This window comes from Rhinolophus hipposideros (genome assembly GCF_964194185.1).
Source record: "Rhinolophus hipposideros genome assembly, chromosome: 4".
NCBI lineage: Eukaryota > Metazoa > Chordata > Mammalia > Chiroptera > Rhinolophidae > Rhinolophus > Rhinolophus hipposideros.
Genome location: NC_138050.1, coordinates 56,561,463 through 56,583,893, shown reverse-complemented (window position 1 = coordinate 56,583,893; position 22,431 = coordinate 56,561,463). Strand labels below are relative to the sequence as shown.

General features: G+C 37.2%; 1 protein-coding gene across 2 annotated transcripts; it reads right to left on the bottom strand.

The window, feature by feature from the left end:
• Positions 1–412: 412 nt before the first annotated feature.
• ARGLU1 (arginine and glutamate rich 1) lies at positions 413–22,033 on the bottom strand. 2 transcript variants are annotated; one of them, XR_013993264.1, is made up of 4 exons: positions 21,424–22,024; positions 14,193–14,418; positions 11,846–12,416; positions 413–1,242 (listed from the first exon to the last, which is right to left on the bottom strand). XR_013993264.1 is itself a non-coding variant. In XM_081047107.1 (4 exons), exons 1-4 carry the CDS (start codon positions 21,768–21,770, stop codon positions 1,078–1,080), a joined length of 822 nt encoding a protein of 273 aa, XP_080903233.1. In that variant the 5' UTR covers positions 21,771–22,033; the 3' UTR covers positions 413–1,077. The 2 variants fall into 2 exon arrangements, 1 of the variants encoding a protein (XP_080903233.1); XM_081047107.1 differs by having other exon boundaries at positions 11,846–11,929; positions 21,424–22,033.
• Between the last annotated feature and the right edge of the window lie 398 nt (positions 22,034–22,431).

Here is a 22,431-nt window from a genome sequence, read left to right as displayed (position 1 = left end):
AGCCTTTTGTGAAAATACAAAGCTAAATTCTTTCTGATGGCCCACGTTGAAAATAATCTAGGATTCTATAAATTTTTAAAAGCATTTTTCTATAGTCTTTAAGTATAATTTGTGGTGATAATACTTACATCCTAAAACAGAGGCACAGGATTGAGAATTTAAATCTTTTTCTGGGTGATTAGTTTTTCTTAAAGATAATACTGATGTCATAATTGCTGTATCAGCATATTTGTAAAAATAGCCACTAAATACTAATTCACAGGTATATTTAATGCACATATAAATCCTACGTTAAATGTATAAATGAGAGGAAATATAGCATAGTTCTAGGATTTCTAAATTGCTGACCATCAAAAAGTAAACCACCCTCTTTAAGACTTAACAGAACTTTAAAAAAAATTGCTTCAACATATGAATTTAAGACTTTACTTTATTCAGCAAAATCATTTATTTACACAATGGGGAATGCTGGTTTGATTTTTGTCAATGAAATAAAAACAAACTGAACAAAGACAATACTGAACTGTATGTATGTTTTGTATTAGAGCTGGCCAACTGTTTCCTTACCTGTATCAGGAACACCAAGAGCAACAGTATCATGAGGACACTGGCTTAACAATACACCACATAGGTCCAGCAACACCCTGGGAGCTTCCAATGCAATTACTAACTTTTTATTTTTTTATAAATATATAAAAAAACAAAAAGTCAGCAAAACCAGCATTATGATGTAGTAAACAGAGTATAACTCTGAAGTCCATGGGTCAGTAAAAACCTTATCAGACCATCTATAGTTTATAAAGTGATCTGTTCTTCAGACCACTGATATAGAATCCAAACAGGTGAAAAATATATCGCTTTTTAGAAGACGACAATGATCTGATAAGGATTTGACTTAATGGAAGTTAAGGAGGGGAAAAAGGAATTACAGAGCATAGCCCCTATTAGAACAAGCTAACTTTCCAGATTTTCCAAATTAAAAAAACAAACAAAAACAAAAAAAAAAAACCACTTCAACATGAAGCTACAATACAAAGTTTTCCCATTTTTCTTTGTAAAAAGTTCAGAGTTTGCAATTTAATCCTGGGTTTTTAATGAGAAGGACAGTTTGGGCCTGGACTTCCCCTTGCCCAGGATCATTTTTTGTTCTTCTTTTTGTTGACGTTGTCGCTCTTGTTCTAGTTTCATCCTTTCCTCATGAATCTTTCTTTGTTCTTCAACAATTCTCAACTGTTCTTCAGCCTGGAAGTTAAAAGTAAAAATTAGAAATTTCCATGAATTTCATGTCTTCTGTTAGTAGGTATTTGGAGAATCAAGTGAGAACTAACAATCAATAGGAATCTACAACAGTATGTTTAATAAAACTTGCTTAAGGTCATACAAAAAGTGAGAAATAAAATATTGAGAATTTAGAAAAGAACTCATTAATTATTCCTGTATTTTCTGACTGTGTTATGAAAAATATAAAGAAACTGTAGAAAAATACTTATTTTGAAAATGGAAAGAAATTTCTACAAATCATGTCTTGAAATCAGTCTAGATTTTGTCCTGTTACCTATTTTCATTTTTACGCTTTCAGTACATCAGATTAACAAACTGTCAATTACAAACCAAAGCATGGATTTATTCAAGATTATGTTATCTACCAATTACTATAACTAGATTTATAATTAGAAAGGAATACAAAAATTATAGGAGAAATCCCCATTGGGACATTGTTGTTAATATACAGCCAATTAATACTAAAGATCCCCTTCCCTTTCCCCCAGAGAAAAATATTAGGAAACCCTTTTCGACTTGGCTGACGTTAATATGCTATCTAATTTCAAACAACGCTTGCATAACGCCTGCAGTGCAGTGCATTCATCTTTAGCCTCAAGCAACCAACTCCTTCCAATATTCTCTACAGATTTCTCCTCTTTAACAAGAAAATGCAGGCCATTCTCATGAATGAGCCCCTTCATCAAGTCTCTTTCTTGCCTACCAATATAACCATGCCCACCTCTTTAATTCACAACCCAGTGCAAGTTTACTCCTCTCTTCCTGGGGACATTAGGCAAATGTGTGGAGATTTGGTTGTCACACTGGCAAAGTGGCTCCTTGCATCTAGGGGATAGAGGACAGGTATGCTGCTAGATATCCTACAATGCATACATAGGACAGCCCCCACAACAAAGAATTGTCTAACCCCAAATGTTAATAGTGCCAAGGTTGAGAAAATCTGCTCTAACACTTGAATTTTTAATCTGTTATCACTGAGTTGTCTCTTTTTTCTTATTTGACCTTGATTTCAATGTTTGAAAACATTCACTACATCCTTTGAATGCCCTCCTATTCCCACTCAAACTCAAATTTAAAGGAGTCATTACTTCCATCTCCATTATTTTACTGAAATTATTTTTTAGATAGTCAAAACTAACAGTAAGTTTAGTGACCTCTTCATTCTTCTGTTCACTTGAACTTAAGTCTCCTGTTTGTCTGCACTGATAGGTTTAGGAATAGAAAATGTGACTGAATTACAGGCTTTATGGAAGAAGATAGGAAAGGGATGGACTCTGCTTTGCAACACAGGACATTTAAATTTCCTCTAGGGGGTTGGAAAATCCCCAATTTTTAAATACATAATTAACACAAGGAGGTTTGTTTTATTTTTTACTTTAATACAGGGGTAGTGGTGGTGGTGCCAGACTAAAAGGTAGAAGATAAATAGTACAGGGGGGTGAGGAGTGGAGGGTGGCACAAATCCAATAATCAAGTAAGGTCAGAGGTGAAAATTAAAAATAGTGGGACCAAGATGGAAAAGGAGATTTCATATATTTCTAAGCCTTTGTATTCTCATAAAGTGGAAAATTCAACACAGAGCTGGATTTTATCCTCTATCTTCAGAAATATGTTTTCTTTTAGATTTTTTTCCTAAGTTACATTTCCAGCTGGCTACCGGACACTACCTGGAAGACCTCTGAGTACTTTCAAAATTCAACACATTCAAGATATAAATTCCTCTAACATAATCCTAAAACACATCAATCCTTTCTACCTTCCCTACTGCCATCCATATCCTATAGCTTTACTTGGTCTCCTCCCTCTTCCCTGACACAACCAAGTAGTCATCAAGTTTGTTAATCTTCCTTTATATTTTCTCATCTAGAGTTCCTTTTCCATTTCCATTGCCACCCTATCAGTTCAGGGCCCCACATATCTTACAAACCTAAAATGATTTCCCACTTTCCAGTCACACCCTTTGATACATCTTACACACAATGCTGCAAGTCTCACCTTTCTAGAGCATTGATTGTTCTCTCATGCCCTCAAACTTTCAATGATTTAAAGTGTGCACAGAATATGGCTTAACTTCCTAAATTAGCATACGATTTAGAATTTTCTATTCTCTCTCTCCAACTTTTTTTCTACTAAAATACTCTTAAATTATCCTATCTTGCCTCCGCTCTCTCATTTGTTCAGGCCATTTTTCTCTTAGTAAAATCCTACCTGTACATCAAAATCCATTTCAAATCACCACTCTCTTGCTTACTTTCACTGATAATTACACCAGGAAGAATTATCTGCTTTTGATCATCTTTAGTGAAATCAATGCCAATTACTTTAGCCCCCGTTTTAATAAATCATCACACATTCAGGGTTAAGAGCTTGGCACGTACAACCGAATCAAGGTATAGTAAAAACTCTTAGTGTGTGTGCATGTGCTTGGGAAATGCTTACCAACATAAACACCCAGGCTCACTTTTTCCTAAGGTTCTAATTCACCCCCTCGGAAGGCAGATTAGAATTCTTGGGGAACGAATGTTTTGAACATCACCTCAACCCATAAGAGAAATCTAACTAAAATCACCGAGACGTTTTTTACCTCATCCTATCAATAGAAATCCAATAGTATAGTACCAAATACTATTTTACGAAGAGTATTTTGGCAGTATCTATTAAAATTACATTGTCATAATATTTTACCTAGCAATTTATTTTTCTCCAGAAAAATTTCTCTCTCTTAGTCTATAAGTGAACTTGTACACATGCAAAACTAAACAAGGTTATTGCACATATAGTTGGTAAGACTGAAAAACCCAAATATTCACACATGAGACTATTAAATTATATATGTATAAAACAAAATACTATTAGCTGTTTAAAAAAAAGGACCCCCTATATATGGAAATGGAAATATCTCCAAGTTATACTGTTAAGTGAGAAAAGCAAAATATGAAATACTACGTATCATATGCTACTTTTGCGAAAAAAAGGGGGAGAAAAAATCTGCCTAAATATGTATTTTACACTCTGGAAAATAAAAGATAACTGAACATACCTTTTGGTGATGGGAATGGGAAGTGGATGAATGGGGGAAAAGTAGAGGGACTTTACTGTTTTTCCAAAAAAATTTTGAATCATGAGATCACATTACCAAATCAAAAAATTAAAAACAAGATTGTTAAAATAACTTTCTTCACAGACAGAAAACTTTTATTCAATGGCACCAAAGTTACCTTTACATTGATAAAGAAAAAGAAGAGTTTCAGTTTCATTTAGGTCTACAAATATAGGAGATAAAAGTATGGCTGTGTCTAGAGGGGGAGCTATAACTTCTCTAGGACTATAGGTAACAGCGGTATCCCCAGTGTTAAGCATATTGTGTATTGGAAGTACTTAATGATGGAGTAACTTTTAAAAAAGAATTGAACAGGTGAATGTCCCGTCTTTACATAAGTATTTTGTTCTATTATAGTTTTAAATTAAGCATAAATGTTATTTAATTACACCTCGGCAAAAAAAAAAAAAAAAAAAGACTGGTCGAGCAAAAACCAAAGCCATTTTTCATTTTAATATAGTACCTCTCGTGATGAAAAATTGGTTTCCTGCCCATTTATCTGTGTGGTATGACCCCATACCCTACTTGTTAGGTATTCTTCTAAAACCTGATCTCCCTCTGCAGTAAATGTCTGACACGCTACTTCCTTCCTGATGACCCCATTTGCTGGAGAAAATCCATCACTCTTTAGTAAACTATGTATTAGTGAATTTTTTTAAAGTTATTCATGTACAAGGTAAAAGAATAACTTCCCCCAGGGGCCCATGGCAATTTTCATTAGCTACCATCTAAAGAGAATTCATACCACCACCTAACTCACCCTTCCTAACCCCCTTTCTTCTCAATTTAATTCCCCGTTTGTTACTTATATAACCTTAAATGTATTTTTGAAAATTCACTGTTAGATAACATCTGAGATTTCATGTTACCTAAAGTGGAGACAATTGCTTCATAAAGAACTGAACTAACATAGTTGAGCTTGGTATGGAATATTGGGTACAAAAGCACTGTCATACAGAACTCTTGGAGAGGCTGCCCTGTAACAGTCAAAAAAGATATCTCATACCTTCAGGATTTTATCATTCATGTCCTAAAATTTCACAAAAACCTATACTCACTAGATGTGGTTCTTTTCATCTTCTGTACCCTAACTTCATTCTATTCTTTCGGGTCAGTTATTTTGTCTTGGTCATTCATTTCCTTTCATTAAGTTCTCCTTAAATGTCTGGTGATCCTTGGCTGGTCGGCTTGATTACATCAGGTCTTCTCTGGTTCTGACAACACTTCCCTTCCTTTTTTGTCTTCTTCCTCCCTCTGTATACCCTTATCACTCACCTAGTTTACCTAGTCTACCTTTATAGTTTCTACTGCCACCTTACCAATTCGAGTCCGTATCCTTTGATTGGCCTCAGTGGCTTTCTTATTTCCAGTCTGTCCTTCAACCCTACACAATGTCAATACAATAACATCCAGAAAGTTTTTAATAGTCACCCAGAACACATTAATCTTAAATCAACTTTTTATCTTATCAACTGGGAATAAGTTTCTCACTGATTGAAAATTCTCACTTAACTTTTCCACCATTTCATTTCAAATTAGAATATTTAATTGTCATTTACATTTGGTGCCATGCCGTATTTTTCTGTCTCTTAAAATGTGTAAAGCTATCACTATTAGCTATTTTAAGTACTGTGCTATTCCAATTTATGTATCTTCACTCTACTATAAATGTCCCATTCTCTTTACAATTATGTTGGTTTCCTATAACTGGTGAAACAAACTAACACAAACTGGATAAAAATTTATTCTGGAGGCAAGAAACCAAAATGAGTACCACTGAAACAAAATAAAGGTTCTGAGTAAGCCACATTCTTTTCGAAGGCTCTTAGAGGGAATCTGTTCCTTGCCTCTTCCAGCTTCTGATGGTGGCCAGGGTTTCCTGGCTTATAGAAATATCACTCAAATCTTCAAGGACATGTTCTATCCTTCGTATCACTTTTTCCTATGTGAGCGGTATCTGTTGGGAGACTTGACAGCCTTTCATCATTATGTCCTCTCTGTTCTTTTCAGTCCAAGTTGGCAGTGTTTCTTCTGATATAACATTCTCCAAAACACTGGGTCTCCCATGTATGTCAGGCCATTATACCAGAGGCTCCTCTAGACATTCTTGGATATTCTCATCTAATCCTGATTTTGCTCAAGTGGTTGAGGAAACCTGATTCATGTGCATAATCTCTTCAGCATTAGCAAAAGGTTGTCCAGCCATACCCTTGACCTTCTTTTCAAAGAAAATTTTTCGAACAGTGAATCTCCTAATTTAGCATCTTTTATAATGTAGATAGGCTGAAAATTTCCAAACATCAAACTCATTCCTTTTTACTTATCAGTTCTTTCCTCAATTTATCTCCTATCAAATTTTACTATAAACAAGAACAAACCAGACTTCATCTTCAACACTTAGAAACAGCTAAATATTCAAGTTCATCACTTAAAAGTTCTGCCTCCCGTATAACTGTAGAACACAATTCAGACGGGTTTTCTACCACTATATAACAAGGACCTCCCCCCTTTCCTCCAGTTTCCGATAACATGTTCCTCATCTGCTTCTGAATCCTAACCAGAAGCCCTTTGACATCCATATTTCTACCAGCAGGCTTTTTTAAGTAATCTAGGTATTTTCTATCATGTGCATCAAAACTCCTCCAGCTTCTACCCACTGTCCAATTCTAAAACCATTTACACATTTTTAAGTATTAACAAATTACCACAAACTATGTAGCTCAAAGACAACATAAAATTATTCTGGAGGACATAAGTATGAAATCAGTATCACTGAACCAATATCAAGGTGTCAGCAGGGACCTGCTGCTTCTGGAGGCTCATGGGGAGAGTCTGTTCCAGCTCCTGGTGGCTGCCAGGGTTCTTTGGCTTCGGACCACATCACTCCAATCTTCAAGGCCAGAATCTTCTAATCTCTCTGTTCTGTCTTTGGCATCTCCTGTATGTTGTATGGCAAATTTCCTTCTGCCTCCCTCTTACAGTGTTTCTCCGAAAATAAGACCTAGCCGGACAATCAGTTGTAATGTGTCTTTTGGAGCAAAAATTAATACAAGACCCAGTCTTATATTATGTTACAAAGACCTGGTCTTAGTTTACTATAAGACTGGGTCTTATATTATTTTTTTCTCCAAAAGACGCATTAGAGCTCATTGTCCAGCTAGGTCTTATTTTTGGGGAAACATGATATAAGGATACGTGTAATAATCCAGGATAAATGCCTCATCTCAAGATCCCTAACTTAATCACTTCTGCAAAGACACTTTTTGGGGGCCACATAAGGTAACATTCACAGGTTCTGGGGATTAGTACTTAAAAATTTAAGTACTATTTTTTTAACATTTAAAAAAAATAAGAATTCTCCATTGTATTAAAAATAGCCTTTTAAATATTTGAAGATACTTGTGCATTTCCAGTACTATGCCAAGAACTAGCAACCAATCTGCCAAAAAAGCCAAGTCAAGCCACATTTAGATTAATTTGATTTGATTTTATAAATCAAGTATGCCTATTGCCAGTTTTTTGCCTCCTTATGGACAGATAACATCAAATACCTTGATAAACAATAGTCTAGAGCACTTAGCATGATTCTCATGAGAGAGAACATGTAGCTAAGCTAATGAATTCCTTATTAGTTATTACTAGGATTAATCTTTGAACTTCAGCCACAAGAATCTACTTAGAAGTTAGACAAAGTGTGGTTTAAATTTACTTTCTTCATTAATATTTTTGTGATCATAAAAGTGATATACATTACCTATAGAAAGTATAGAAACTGGAGAAAAGTATAAAGTTACATATATGTCTACCAATTAGAAATAACTGTTCTTAGTACTTTGACATATTTTCCCATCTATAAAATGTGCAAATATATTTTTCGAATTAGCGGAATACTGTATTTTAGCTATTTCCTCCCTGTATTACCAAATACTTCACGACTACAGAAAAATCCAATGTATGTGTTATAATTTATCTAAAAGCCTAGGAAATTTTCACAATTCTAAATATGGGGAGAACATTTTTGTGTGTAAATTTATTTGTATCTGATTAAGTGTCCATGAGATATATTCTTAGAAGTAGAATTACCTTAAGGTTCCGTACATTTACTGATTTACCGTTATTTTCCAAAATGATCATATCCATTTAAACTCCCAGGATCGTTATATAAAAGGACTCTATACCACATCCTTGCCAACACTTGGTGCTAATGAAAAAAGTCTTTTCTCATTTGGTATTTAGTATTAGAGAAAAAGAAAGGGGGGCACTTCTTTGTTTTCCTGTTGAGGTTGGGATATATTTTCAGGAAATTATTATAGCTACTTTTCATTCTACTTGTGTGTATTTCCTCTTTTACAGCACTCACTCTTTTTTTTCCCTATTAGGGAGTTGGTCTTCTTTATTTTTTTTGTAAGATACTGACTGCTGTATTATTCTTTCATGGTTAGAATGTTTAAGAAATCTCCCTCAAGGTACTTTATTCCCTGTCTTCAATCTGCTTTCAAAACCTCACCTCCCATTACTATCACATAAACTTCTTATTCACATAGTTGGTTTACTGTAAGTGCGACTACTTTTCCCACTAGCCTGAGAGATCCCACACAATCTTGGCTTTACTCTAATTCTACTTCCCGAAAGGCCTTTGACCTGCTTCTTTTCCTCGCAACTCATGTCCCCAACCTAAATGCAATTTCTAACTATTCATCAAGACCAAGGTTAGGTGTATCTCTTCCACAAAGGCTCCCAGGGCAATTATGTCAATTATCTCACATCCATACCACCTACCAAATATTTCTTGGAGTTGTCCTTGTCTCCACAATCAACACATTGAATTCTTTAAGAGAATTTAATGTCTTATCTATTTTTATCTCCAAATTGTTTTTTAAACCTCTTAGTTTCTCAATATAGATCATACGAATAGTTAAGGTTGGCCAATCCGTCTTCTTTCTTCATGAGAAAGCATCCCAATTCTTCTTGCTTTATATGTAGAACAATGAGCATTTCTAGCATATTTGTTATGTCATGAAGCATTAAATAGAACTGTTAGTTCAATAAGATAAACTACCACTACTAACATACCCAGTAAAGTCCCGTGCTGTCTACAACACTATTATATTCCCCTTCTTTTCTTATTTTAATGCGGCTTTCAATATATTTTATGTAATATTTCTTAATAAGCTATGCTCAAAAAATTGAGAGGAAAAGGACAACAAAAATGAAAGAAACTTCAGTATGTGCCTTGCATCTTTATACAATAACATTTTTTGTCTCTTTCAGAGGATATTCTACTTTCCCTGTAAGCGTATTACTACCAAAAAATTTTCTCCAACATCAACAATAATTTCTTATGCTTCTAACTTTACTAAACACAAAAAGCAAATTAGTTAATTATGTCTAAATTCTCACCAAAATTTTTCAAATGCAAACTTCTTTTTCCTTAAGATATCTTTTCACCTAAGTTTTATCAATAACAGGAAATCAGAATAGTGTTACTGCAGTCCATTAGGTCAATCTCAAATGTTCTAGAACACTGCTAATCTAAATACAGTCCATGGACCAGTGACAGTGCAAACGAACAGATCCACAAGGTATATAAGTGTTTTAGAAGCGTTTATAAAGATTTTGGCCTCACTTTTCTAGTAATTCATCTTAATTTTGCAAAAGTAGAAGTCTGAGACAAACTGGAATTACCATACAAAACAAAACCTGGCCCACTGCTCTATAACAGAAAATTGTATTTTTAGGTTCAAAAAAAGACTACCAGAGGAATATACAGAGGCCAAGCTGTCCCTTGGCACCTAGATACATCCACCCCAAAGTCAGAAGAGATCAAGATCTCGGCAGGACATACTAAGTTTTAGAAGTCACTATATGGCATTCCAGCCTACCCAACTGAACTCACTACACTATCCAATCTCTTGTTATGTCTTAACAGAAATGCTATCTTACTTGCTTGGCAATTTTGCGTCAATGTTTTAAATACCAATTATAGTATTCCTCTCTTCTGAAAATATCCATGCCTTACAAACCAGACTGTATTTACCTTTCAAAGCTCAATGTGCAAAACTCAAATTAAGATTCACACTTTCTATCTTACTTTCTCCCACCTGCACTGAGATTTTCTCCTTACATGCAATCACTAAATAAACATTCTCACATACTTATTAAAGAGCATGTAGTAATACATCTTATAATGACTCTTTATCCATTTCACTCAAAGTTTTTTCTACCTAAGCATATATTAAGGCCTTCATTGAAAAAGCAGGATTACGCTTTCCCCTTCCATGATGGCCTTTGAAATAACCAGGACAGTGATTAACTAAGAATTCATTGTGTCATTCTAAGTTGCTTAGGTATTTCCAATATTGGCTCTTTCTGGGATACACTATCTCTTAAAAGATCACGCTCTAGAACCAACTACCCCCCTGGTTTAATTTTTTTTACATTCATATTAACTATAGACACACTGTTTATGGTCCTCCTTCACTCCCAGTCTCAACGGGATCCGCTGTTAATAACTTAGAGCCTGTCAGATGTTCTTCTGTGCCTTTATAAACAGTCGCAGAATTTGACTTTCTAAACTACTTAACTGGACCTTATAACTTGCTTTCTTCCCTCTAGTCATCAGTATGACATAATAGCAAATGTCTCCTGTATTATTCTCAACACATTTCTAAATAGACAGAACTTTTCTAGATGTCTAGAACCAAGTCCTTTCTGGATCATGTCTTTATTCCTGGGCACTGGGCACTGAATAGCACTAACCACCCATTCATCCTAAGTAAATTTCCTTCCATCTCTGACTTAGTCTTAAGTCATTCTAGCTTTTTCCTTCATCATAGTTTTTTCTATTTTTAAAAGATCACTTCAATATTCTTTATTAACTTCTTTATTGAAATTTAAAAAGGGCTCTACATCACCTTTTACATCTCTATACCATCCTATAATTAGTAAGTCTCTGTATTTCTTGTTAGATTGTAAACTTGGAATAGGAAAAAGAATTTACTAATCTGGTACACTTACTATCAAATATACACTACCTACTCATTCCATCTAGTAACTGGCAATAAGGCAACTAGTGCGAAGTGAAATGTTGCTTATATATTCATTTAAATGCTTCCAAGCTTTTGTTTTTGCTTTTTTATTTTTTTAGCACAAAAGTATTAATGAGGTTAGGATAGAAAAAAAATTGGGGATTAAAGATTGTTCAATTTCCCCTCAGGAAACCTATTTTAAATCACTGAAAATTGTGAAATTTTCTTCAGATTAACTAGAATTTCTGAATTGCCTCCAAACAGATTATTGGGGAACACAGCAGCTAAAATCTAGTCAACTATTTCATTCCCGCCTCAAATCCCTTACAATGGCCCAGAGAACTCTAAAAATAATTACAGAGCACAAAAATCATTCCACAAAATTCAAAGGAAAAACCCCCAAATAAAATCTTATTCACATATGCTTTATACATACCAGTTTGGCTTGTGCTTCTGCAATTTTTCGGTTATTCTCTTCCAGTATTCGCTCTAGTTCCTCACGTTTTGCACGTTCTTCCTCCTAAAGGGGAGGACATGTTAAGATGTTAGAAAAATAAAATGTTTATTTTTACTGATAAATATTTACTAATCTTCCTCTGAACTTTTTTGATCTGACTTACAGGGTAGCTTTACAGCAACCTTCTGTCTGACAAATGATAAACTGTGCAGCCACTAAAATTTGTTTCTAACACTATATTTCTTCAAGCACCCCTCCCAGTCCAAACAGCAACCGACTAAACCCTCCCTAATTGATAGTTTCCTGGCAATTATTACTAATACTTTAATATCACACAAATCAACAAGGACAACTACAAAACTGGATAGTATTTACCAAATTAAAAAAATAATATAAAATATAAATAAAGTGAATATTTGTCTCACCAATTATGTATACCTACGTATTCTTTACCTATACTCCTTTAATCAGCATTAAAAGTTGAATATTTACTGTCTTGTCCAGTGTCCTGCAGAGTGTGCTCCTCGGCTGCCATACGCGCCAGCTTCCTCTTTAAAATGATTTGTACTGTTAGCTTGGCAATACCTGCATCAGCAGCTCAACCATTTATAAAGAAACAACATACAAGGAAGGCTGAGCTGAGGAATGCAGATGTTTATGGTAAGAAGGAACAAAAAATGTAATTCATCATTCCTAAGGCAAACAATTAATAAGAAAAATACATTTACTGTTAGTGAAAAATACAAATGGTAATCCATACTTCATGGAACTAAGGGCTTCTTCCATGGGGAAAATGGACTTAACATTCAGATGTTGACAATTTCTAAAGGCAGCTTATCTTGTCATCTACAGTCTGAACTGAAATTCAGGAATCCAGGGGGTGCATGGTCAGGAAATAAAATTCTGTAATTTATTTTTTCTTGGAGAATTTAATGAAATTTTATAATGCAAACTGTATGAAGATTGCTTGATGGTTTGGGCAGTGTTCAAATCACAGCATACATAGTCAAATGATTTTAATATTTGGAAAGACTGTCAGAGGGTTGTGTCCGTGTAAAAAAAAATTGTTAATATGAAACAAAAAGCACATGAAGAGAAAAAGATCTTCCTATGATTAATAACTCGCTACAAGACAGCACCATTACTCCAAAAATATCTTCATTATTAAAAGCTGATATACAAATTTTATACATTCAATTGCATAGTCTGATATCCACCAAACATAGACATGTATATCTAATTAAAGACAGCACAAGGGAAAATACATTTGAAAAGCTAAGCTTACTGGAAAACAGAGACATTAATGTCAACTTGTCCACAATGGTGCCAAGATTAAAAATGACAATGAGTCATGTAATTTAAATTCAAAATATAACTATAGGATTTCCTGTGGTACACAGCAATGGAGTTCATACTCATTATGCAAACTATGTTGAGGGACACTCAGTGCTTTAAAGTCATTTGCCTTGAGTGTTTCAGCAACTTTCAACAAGTTTTAGGATCCTGGAGTAATCAGTGCAAATAAGCCATAAAGCTTCAGTAGCAAATTACTGTCTCACAGAAAGACATTTTCAACTTCTGCTCCAGCTGCTGATAAAACAAATCTGTGTTTAGCTTGACTCCAGACAAGGACAACCTGTTCCTTCATAACTCTCTAGAGAAAAAAAGGAGTTGTTAGTAGATACTAAAAAAGTGGATGAATAATCTGGACATTTTTCCTAAACAGATTCTTTGAAAACACATCAGGAAAATGGAGGGCTTTATGATCAAAATGCTAGAATTAGTCCACTGTGTTGAAGCAGAATTTGGGGTAAAGGGTGAGGGATAAAAGAAGGAAAAAAAGAGCAAGAAAACCTATTCATCAAAAGCAGGTGCTTTTGTCACTCAATGTTAGGCCCTGCTCTTTTCACTCTGACTGAAGGCAAAAAGCCTCTCACAGTCTAGGTAGTAAGAGTGATAAACAGAAAAGAATACATAACCACAGGTGGATTTTTAACCTTTTCCCTTTACCACTCCCTGTGTCCCCCCACCTTCCCAAAGAAGAATGTAAGTCCTGCAGCCATGGCAAAAGTTTCAAACACTTCTCAAATATGTAAGCCAGTTCCATTAAATCAAAGTGTCCTTGAATATGTTTTATGAAAATAACTTTCAAATATCAGTCAGGACTTCTGAATAGGCTAAAAAATTAACTTTCGCAGCAATGTTAAGTTTAGATGAGAAAGGAATTAGTCTGTATTCCATCTCTTTCTGAACTGAGCAGGAGGCACACCCGACACTGAAAGTTTTGCCATGGACTGTCTCTACTTTCCAAACGACCGAGCGTTACCTCTCTGGCTTTTTGTGCTGCAAGTTCAGCTTGTCTCTGTCGCTCGAGTTCTTCGAGCAACTGCTTTTCCATGATGCGCTTGGCTTCTTCCACCCTTCGGAGAACTTCTCGCTCAATTTCATCCTTCCTTTTCTCCAATTCTTCCTCTACCCTTTTTGCTACCAATTCTTCCACTCTTCGTGCTGTTTCTTCCTCGATGAGTTTTTCTTCTATTTCCTGCTGCCGACTAGCAAACAAAGTGGAAAAAATGACAGATAATATAATAAAACCAAAAATCGAAACCAGTCATAAATTTGTAAAACATTGAGCCTGATTACATATTTCTATGATTTTACAATGCATTTTCATGTAACATTCGAGGAAATGATACCAAGGTATTAAGTGATACAGAAATTCCAATAAATATAAAATTATGTTTCTTTTCTCTATTGCTTTCTGAATACAAAAACTAGTACAAACAGCTTAATTCGTCAGTTTTAATTTAGGAATATAGGGCAAATCTGAAACAGGAAATCTATTCTTATCAGTTTTATAATGAAAAGACAAGCTGTTAAATATATGGATTTGCTCACTTGCCAATCCATCCAGTCTAAGGGTTGAGCTACAGAGAAGTCAGGAACACCCATGATGTATGTAGCAAGCAATTAGACCAGCTAAATTAATTTTCCCCTTCCTTACCCCCAAACAATGTCCGAATGCAGACTCAAAGAGACTCAAGCTGCTAAGGCATTAGTTGTATAGCTTTTAGTGAAAATAAGACCACCTTATTCGGGTTCTGAATTTTATACACTTTACTGTACTTTTTCATAAATTGATGTTCAATTAAAAGCTCTTGTAGAGATAAGAGTAGATGAAAAAATGTATTTATCATCAGTTCTATTAAAAAATTCAATGAAGCACAATACTGTTTTAATTATTTTAACCCCATTTAGATATTAACTGGCTTTACTCAAAATAAAATTCTGTGCAGAAAATATTGACATTTTTCAAGGCATTACAGTGGAAACCTTGCACATTTTATACCACTGATACTTAATATGACCGACTCACGTGTCTAGTGTGAATTGAAGATCAGTATGAAGAATAATACAAAAGGTCTCATTTTTGTTTGATTTTAATTGACAATATTTTAAGATAGACTGGGAATATATTAAAATTAAGTTTACTAGTTTCTTTGTTTAATAAAGATTTTATAGTTCCTAAGTGACCATTAAAACACCCAATCCACGTCAACTCAACTCTATTTTTGGGGGTGATTCAATTCCCATTCAAGTGCTTTCATTTTCAACTATTACTTATGTATCTAACATTCTGATTCATTTCAGAATGAATCGTTTAAAATCTACATTTAAAATCTCTACATATTTCTGTCAATGAGATAGTAGCTACTTGAGAAAGCATTCCTTTTAGATTCTAGATACCTGGAATACCCATTCTGAAGACTGTTGCTTGTTTCTTAAATATCTCCTTACACAGTAGTAAGACTTTCGTTTTAAGAGATATAAAAGCCTAACCTGCTCTAACTTCCAATAAAATATAGCATTAGGCTAGTTTCAAATAGCCTTTCTAGTAATTCAGTAAAAGATAACAGATACCCACCCCAACATTAAAAATGAATAGCCAGGGTATCAAAAGGACATAATCAGGCAGCGATTTCAATGGAAATTAAACTACATTTCAAATAGAAAATTTGTGTTTATCTACTTCATCTAGAAAAAGAGAGAAATAAGAAATGAAACAAGACTGACAACTGCTGAATCTGAATGATGATGGGTAGGTATACTAGGATTATCATCTCTGTACTTTTGCACAAGTTGGCAAGTTTTCATAATATAAAGTTTTAAAAGTATACACCCCCCACACACATACATAGTTTTGCTAGTTGGTTTTTATGAAATTAGTAAATGTAGAGAAGCCTAAGAAGAATATTTTAAAATTTCAAAAATGGTACAACTCAACTATTTAAAAAAGAACAATGTAAAAGTTGTAATTAAAACTTTCCACAAAGTAAAAAAGAGGTAAATGAATGGGGTGAGGCTTTAGGCTAGCTTGTCTGTAGAAAAGTTGCCAAATTAGGAATTTGGTAAAGATCTAAGAGACCTTATATATATTCAGGGTTTTTGTAACCAGTCCCTAAGTAATAGCAATAGCACTATAGCTATAGCTAAAGGGGCCACATTTCCATAGCTAAGCAAGCAAGCAAACAAGGAGAAAAGGAGCCTAATAAATTCAGGACTTACAGCAAAAGCCAGATCAGCATGGTGTTAGCTCCCCAAGTCTCTGCTCCCACTGATGGACACCAAACCACAGGGGCCAAGTGACAGGCAGTGCAAGCACAGGCAGTGGACTGCTTTGCTGATCAAGAGTCAACTCTAACTACAGCTCAGCAGTTTTATAGTCTGAAGGGGAGGGCAAGTGGAAAGTCCCAAGCTCAACTGAAACAAGGAGGATGAGAAATGGCCTACCAGAGTTTCTCACAAGGCTGCTTATCTCTCTCTTCCTGAAGGAACCACAGGGCAGCCCCCTGTGACTATAATTAAGCCTTGCTGCTGTGTCCTACATGGAGACAGGCAAGGTCAGGGTGCCACAGCAGAACTGTTCCCTTACAAGGATTATCAAGAATGTAATTTGTGGTGTTGCTGTTATTCCTGGTAGGTTAAAACTGGTACTTCAGTAAATCAGAAACAAATTTTAAAACAAATTTTTGATCCAGTGCTAAAAAAGTTAAAAGTTCAATATTGTTTAATTCCCCTTCCCACAGACACTAAATTCAGAAAACAAATGGTCATGTGTGCAACTGAATTAAGCATGAGTTAATCTTTATTGATGATAAATTTACTATAATTAATGATAAAGCAGCTATTAGGCTAACTTTCATATGAGGCATTGAAAATTTCTTTTGGGGAAAAAAGAATCCTTTTGGTCATTAGCATCTTTCAAAAGATGTATCATCGAATATCATTGCCTCTCCACGTCTTAGAAACTTTTACCACAGGAGTTGTCACTCTCTTGAAGTTCTTTTATCTCTCTAATCTTTTCCTCAGACTCTTCTGCTGAATCCATTCACTTGCCAAAATTCTGTGCCACTGATGAAAGGGCTGAATCAAAATCTTCAAGTTTTTCAATGGAAATGGTGTAACATCAGGTCTCCATTTTCTCCAGGCTCTCAGGTATTTTAAACACTAGTCACAATCAACTTTAAAATGGCAACTATTAAAACAAGACAGCAAGGGCCCAGCACAATAGCACTGTTAAAAGAGTGTACGACTTTGTACAGAGCAACTTGCAATATTATTTTAAGTCTTTATAACATGAAGTCAACCCTAGGAGCTTACTTCTAGGAACTGCTTCATACTATCAGCAAACATCAGTTACTCAGTACTGAATAGGTACCAAATACTCTGCCAACAGCTTTATACACTATTTCATCATTTACATCTTTGTTCCTGAGGTGAAGCAGTTTACTTACTCACTGGGTTCACTCTTGGTTGCTGAGAGATGACTCTCAAAACTAATGATCTTAAAGCACTATTGTACCCTTCACTGTTTCTCCAGGACAAATGTGAGAGGCAAAGACATGCACAAAGAGTTAAACACCAAAATTATTTTTAGAAATTCATAAAATTCTCATCGCCAACTAGATTTTATGTTCTGATATTCTGGCTCAAAACCCTAACCTCGCCCAAAATACATAGCTGTCTACTAAATTTGCTCATAAAAGCTACTTTTTGCTCTAACAACAAGCTCCTCAAGCATTCTTTGAAAAAAATCACTCATATAGATTCCAGGTTCAGTTTAGATATTCTAATTTAGAAGGCTCTTGATCTGTCATGCAGTTGAACACTAAGCATATTTGAACCTAGCTATCATAGGCTAAAATAAATTTCCACACCATTAACACTTTCCTGATTTGCTGTGAGTCATTTTCAGCTGCCCACTTTTTCAACAGTTAATACAATATGCATAAAGCATCTCAAAGAAATACATATGAACATGATAAGAAGGGTGCAGGGGAAGGGGAGAGAGGGAACCACACTAAATGGGGCACAGGAAGGAGGGAGAGCTTTTGAACTGAATTTTGAACCATATGAATTAGCTATTCAAAATGAAAAAAAATTTTATTTTTATTTTAAGGTCTGCCTTTTACTGTATTAAGATTATAACTTGTAAGATCACTTCTTAAATTCATCAGGTTCAATTCTGGCTGCAGGTACATAAATTAAACATTAGTTATTGAGGCCTATTATACGCCAAACATTATCTAAATACTTCAAATGCACTATACGTATTTCTTATCTTCACAATACGCAAGACAGGTATCTCCATTTCACAGATAAATCAAGCTCACAGGTAGGTGATTTATTTAAGACTTCAGAATTGTAAATGGCAAAGCAATCTGGTTTCCAGTCTTACTCCAGACTTTAATTAGGCCCAACAGCAGATTCTAACTTTGCTGTCTCTCTGATCTCACATTGGACCTCTTGAAGGTACACTTGACACTAGGCCTTCTTCTGGTACCTTTTCTCTGCTTCTACCATGTGCTGGTCTTCCTCCGTCCAATGGTTAATAGGAACATTCCCTAAGGTTCTTTCAGTCCCTGGAACCAACTGCTCTTATCTACCCACTCTCCCTGGGTCATTCTGTCTACTCTCAAGATTTGCCCCAGGCTTGTCCCCCATACCAATCTTAGGTAAACTCCAAAAAATTAGCGTCCACAGTGAAAATTCCCTTTGAATTTCCTCTCTCCCCTATCCACTGGGTTTCTGACATTTTAACCAGTGTCTGACACACAGTAGTTACTTAAACACTTGATGGCTGAGATGTAATAGCCACAATATAAAAACATGAGAGCCAACATTAATGCTTTTTGTCCCTTGTTTCACATCCAATTTTATTTGTTCTGAATGGTTTGTACATCTGTTCCTCTTTTCCATTCTAACAAATGCTCCCACATTACTTCTGTATGGACTTAATGTAAATGTGAGTTCTATCCTTATACAGAGGGTAAGTTAAAAAAAAAGCTCCCACATTTACCTGCTTAACTTAAAGCCTTTCCTGTTTTTAGGATGAAATCCAAGCTCCTTAATGTGGCATACAATATCTTCCCATGATTCCCAGCCTCTATTTTACGTCTCTAACAACTCCGTGACATTAATCCTTGCAGTACTTCATATTTCAATAACATTCACCTTTTTACCATTCTGCCCCTCCTCCCTTTATTCAGGCAGGGGTAAAGAGGACTCTCCTTTGGTCCACAAACGAGTATATATCCTCTTATGCCTAAGCTAGACAGTCTCTTCTTTTACCTGCCACCCACTAACAGGTGTTTTACCCATGCAAGATGCTTCCTTTCTACACTGACATCATCATCACTGAATCACACTGCAATGAGCACTTAACCTACCTATCTGTACCTGTCTTCAAGCTAGATCAAGATCTTGGAGAGGGTTCAATCATCTTTATATTAACAGCACCTAGCACAGTGAGTGCCTGGCACATTAAATGCTCAATAAATATTACTTGAATGAACTAACCAACAGGGATTTGTAGACATATGACTTCTTCCAATTCTCATGGCTCCAAAACCTAGGTCTTTCCATTGTTTCCTCTGCATTATTTCTAAGGCATTAGACCCACATTAAATAGTGCCTGCTGCAGGGCACACAGAAATTCAATGTACAGGTGGCTGTTAGCTCTGCCCCCTCCTTCCTTCATAAATACTAATGGTAGTTTGCTTTTTCTATCAATTGGAGCCACATAGCTGCTCTATTCTCTCCTTTTCATCCCTGATTTTTTCTCTGCTCTTAATGTGCTGCTTGCTAAACAGCTCTAATTATTCTCCACATACCACATTTCCTTTCACTTTTCCTACAAGTCTTAGCTTTCTAGTAAATGGCAAATCATCATTTGGAGGGCTCCTTTGTTTTCACATGGAAAAATTATCTCAGAGATATATATATATATTTTTAGATGTCCTTCTGTTGGTAGTTATTTGACAGCAATATCTTTTAAGTTAATCTTATTCCAGACCAAAACAACTGGATTCTATGTAATAATGGTTTGTTGTGAAACGACTACTTGTATTTTGTGTGTGTGTGTGTGTGTAATTGACACTTCTAAGGAAAGATGCAAGTATTGTGCATTTTTTAAAGGGACGCAGCAAAATACCTCTCCAGGTATTGCTTCCACTATAATATTTATTAGTTAGTGCTCCAGTCTCCCACGTCTTAATAACTTTGCTCTTAGAAACAAACTCTGCTGGACAATCTATGGAGTACAAACCTAACTGCAGAACAAAAATTAAACTCCTCGATAATTCAGTACACATGCATTTATCTCAGGAAAATTCTAAATTCAGTTTTTCCAGCCTCATGAGCACTTTCTAAACGTGCAATGAAGAACTGAGGAAGATAGCTGGTTAAATAGGGGAAGTGCACATGTTTGTCTAACCCTATCTTTCAATAGGTCTGTGGGGAAGCAATATTCAGAGCAGAGTACCATAGTTTTAAACCAAACACTACCTTTTAAAGTCAAAAGTTCCTTAGCTTGGAATTATTTACACCTACTTTTGAGAGGTGACTCTTTTTTCCCTTACACACAAGTCTGCATGTGAATAACACAGCAATAAAAGCGAATGTGCACGTGTCTAAGCATACAGGGGGGAACGAGCATCACGATCGCACCGAAGTTTGCTACAGAAGACTATAATCAACATCAACTAAAAACAAAGCCGAAGAGGCCCGAGAAAACCGACGCAGACGTACGTTTAACGGGAACACATGCAAATGCGTTTTGGGGTCTGTACTGTCGGAGCACCGAAAGTGCCTCATTCCTGAGAAGCCCAGTCCCAAATTCAAGCTGCCGTATATACGAGAACGCGGTGGCCGGCTGCGATGTGCATCCCACCGGTGAATTCCTTTCTGCTCCTCTCCGGCGGGCCTGCAGACACTCGGCAGACCCGTCCTCGGCCCGGCTAACCCCGCGCCCCTCCGCCGACGCAGCTCGCCGCCCCACTCGGAACTCCACCCCTACTTCCGGCACCCTCCTCCCCTCTCGCGCCAAAATCGCTGCCTCCCCTCGAAACCTTTCCAGCTCAAGCTCCGCGATTTGCCTCCCCACCACCTCGTGGGTCTGTCCTGCCCGAGGCTGTCCACGCACCTCGCCGCAGCCTCGCGCGCGGGTCCCCGCGTCCCCACCCCCCTCCCCCCGCCCCTCCCCCGCGGGCGCTCACATTTTTCGCTGCCGCTCGAACTCCGCTTTCTTCTCCTCCTCCTCTCGCTTCTGCTTCTCGTCCAGGCTGCTGCGCTTGCTCACCGTGCGCCCGAAGATGTCGATGCGGTCCGGCGGGGACGAAGCGCGCTCCCGGTCCCGCTCGCGCCGGGATACGGCCGTGTTAGTGGAACGCGAGCGGGACCGCGACTCCCGCCGCCGGTTCCGTTTACTTTCCCGGGATTTGGAGCGCTTCCGCACGCGCTCCTTGTCCCGGGACCGTGACCGGGACCGGCTCCGCTTCTTGTTGTGTTTGCTGCTCTTGGTGTGTTTGGAGCGGGACGAGCTCCGGCTCCGAGACCGGCCCATCCTTCCGGGGGACGCTGTGACTAACCGCTGGCCTCGGGCCCCGCACGCGCCTGGCTGCTCTTGCCTCCACCGTCAGACGCAGGCTGCCCGTCCTGATGAAGCTGGGGGCAGGAAAACTGTCAGCCAGCTGATTTTCTGTCACTCTCTCAGGTAGACCGCCGCCACGAAGGCCACCTCCAACGAGCAGGCCGCAACACCAGGAGTTGCTAAGATGGCAGCCGGGGCTGCACCGGCCGCCCTTCCCACAATGCCTCGCGCGGAACGCGCCGTCGCGCGAGCCCCGCCCCCGACGATCGTTGCCGAAGGCGTGGCGAGCGCTTCCGAACGCGTTCGGCTCCTTCCGCCATTCCCCGCTCCAGCCTGCGGCGTGGGAGCGGGAGTCCCTCGTTTCTGCTTTAGTGCATTTTGCTTTCTGGTAAGATGTCTGGTGCGAACGAAGGCTTGCCTCGTCACGAGCTGACTGCTTCATTTTCTAGGAGCTGGCTTTGTCAGTCAGCCTTAAATTATGTCAGCGTGACCCTGACCAGATCACTTGCCGCTCTGCTTAGCTGCCTCATTTGTGCAATGGAGATAACCACATTTTATGAGGTGGTTGTGAAGCTTAACAAGAGATAAAGTAGGCTTTGATGAGTGGAAGCCAATGCTTCATGTGCCAGGCGTT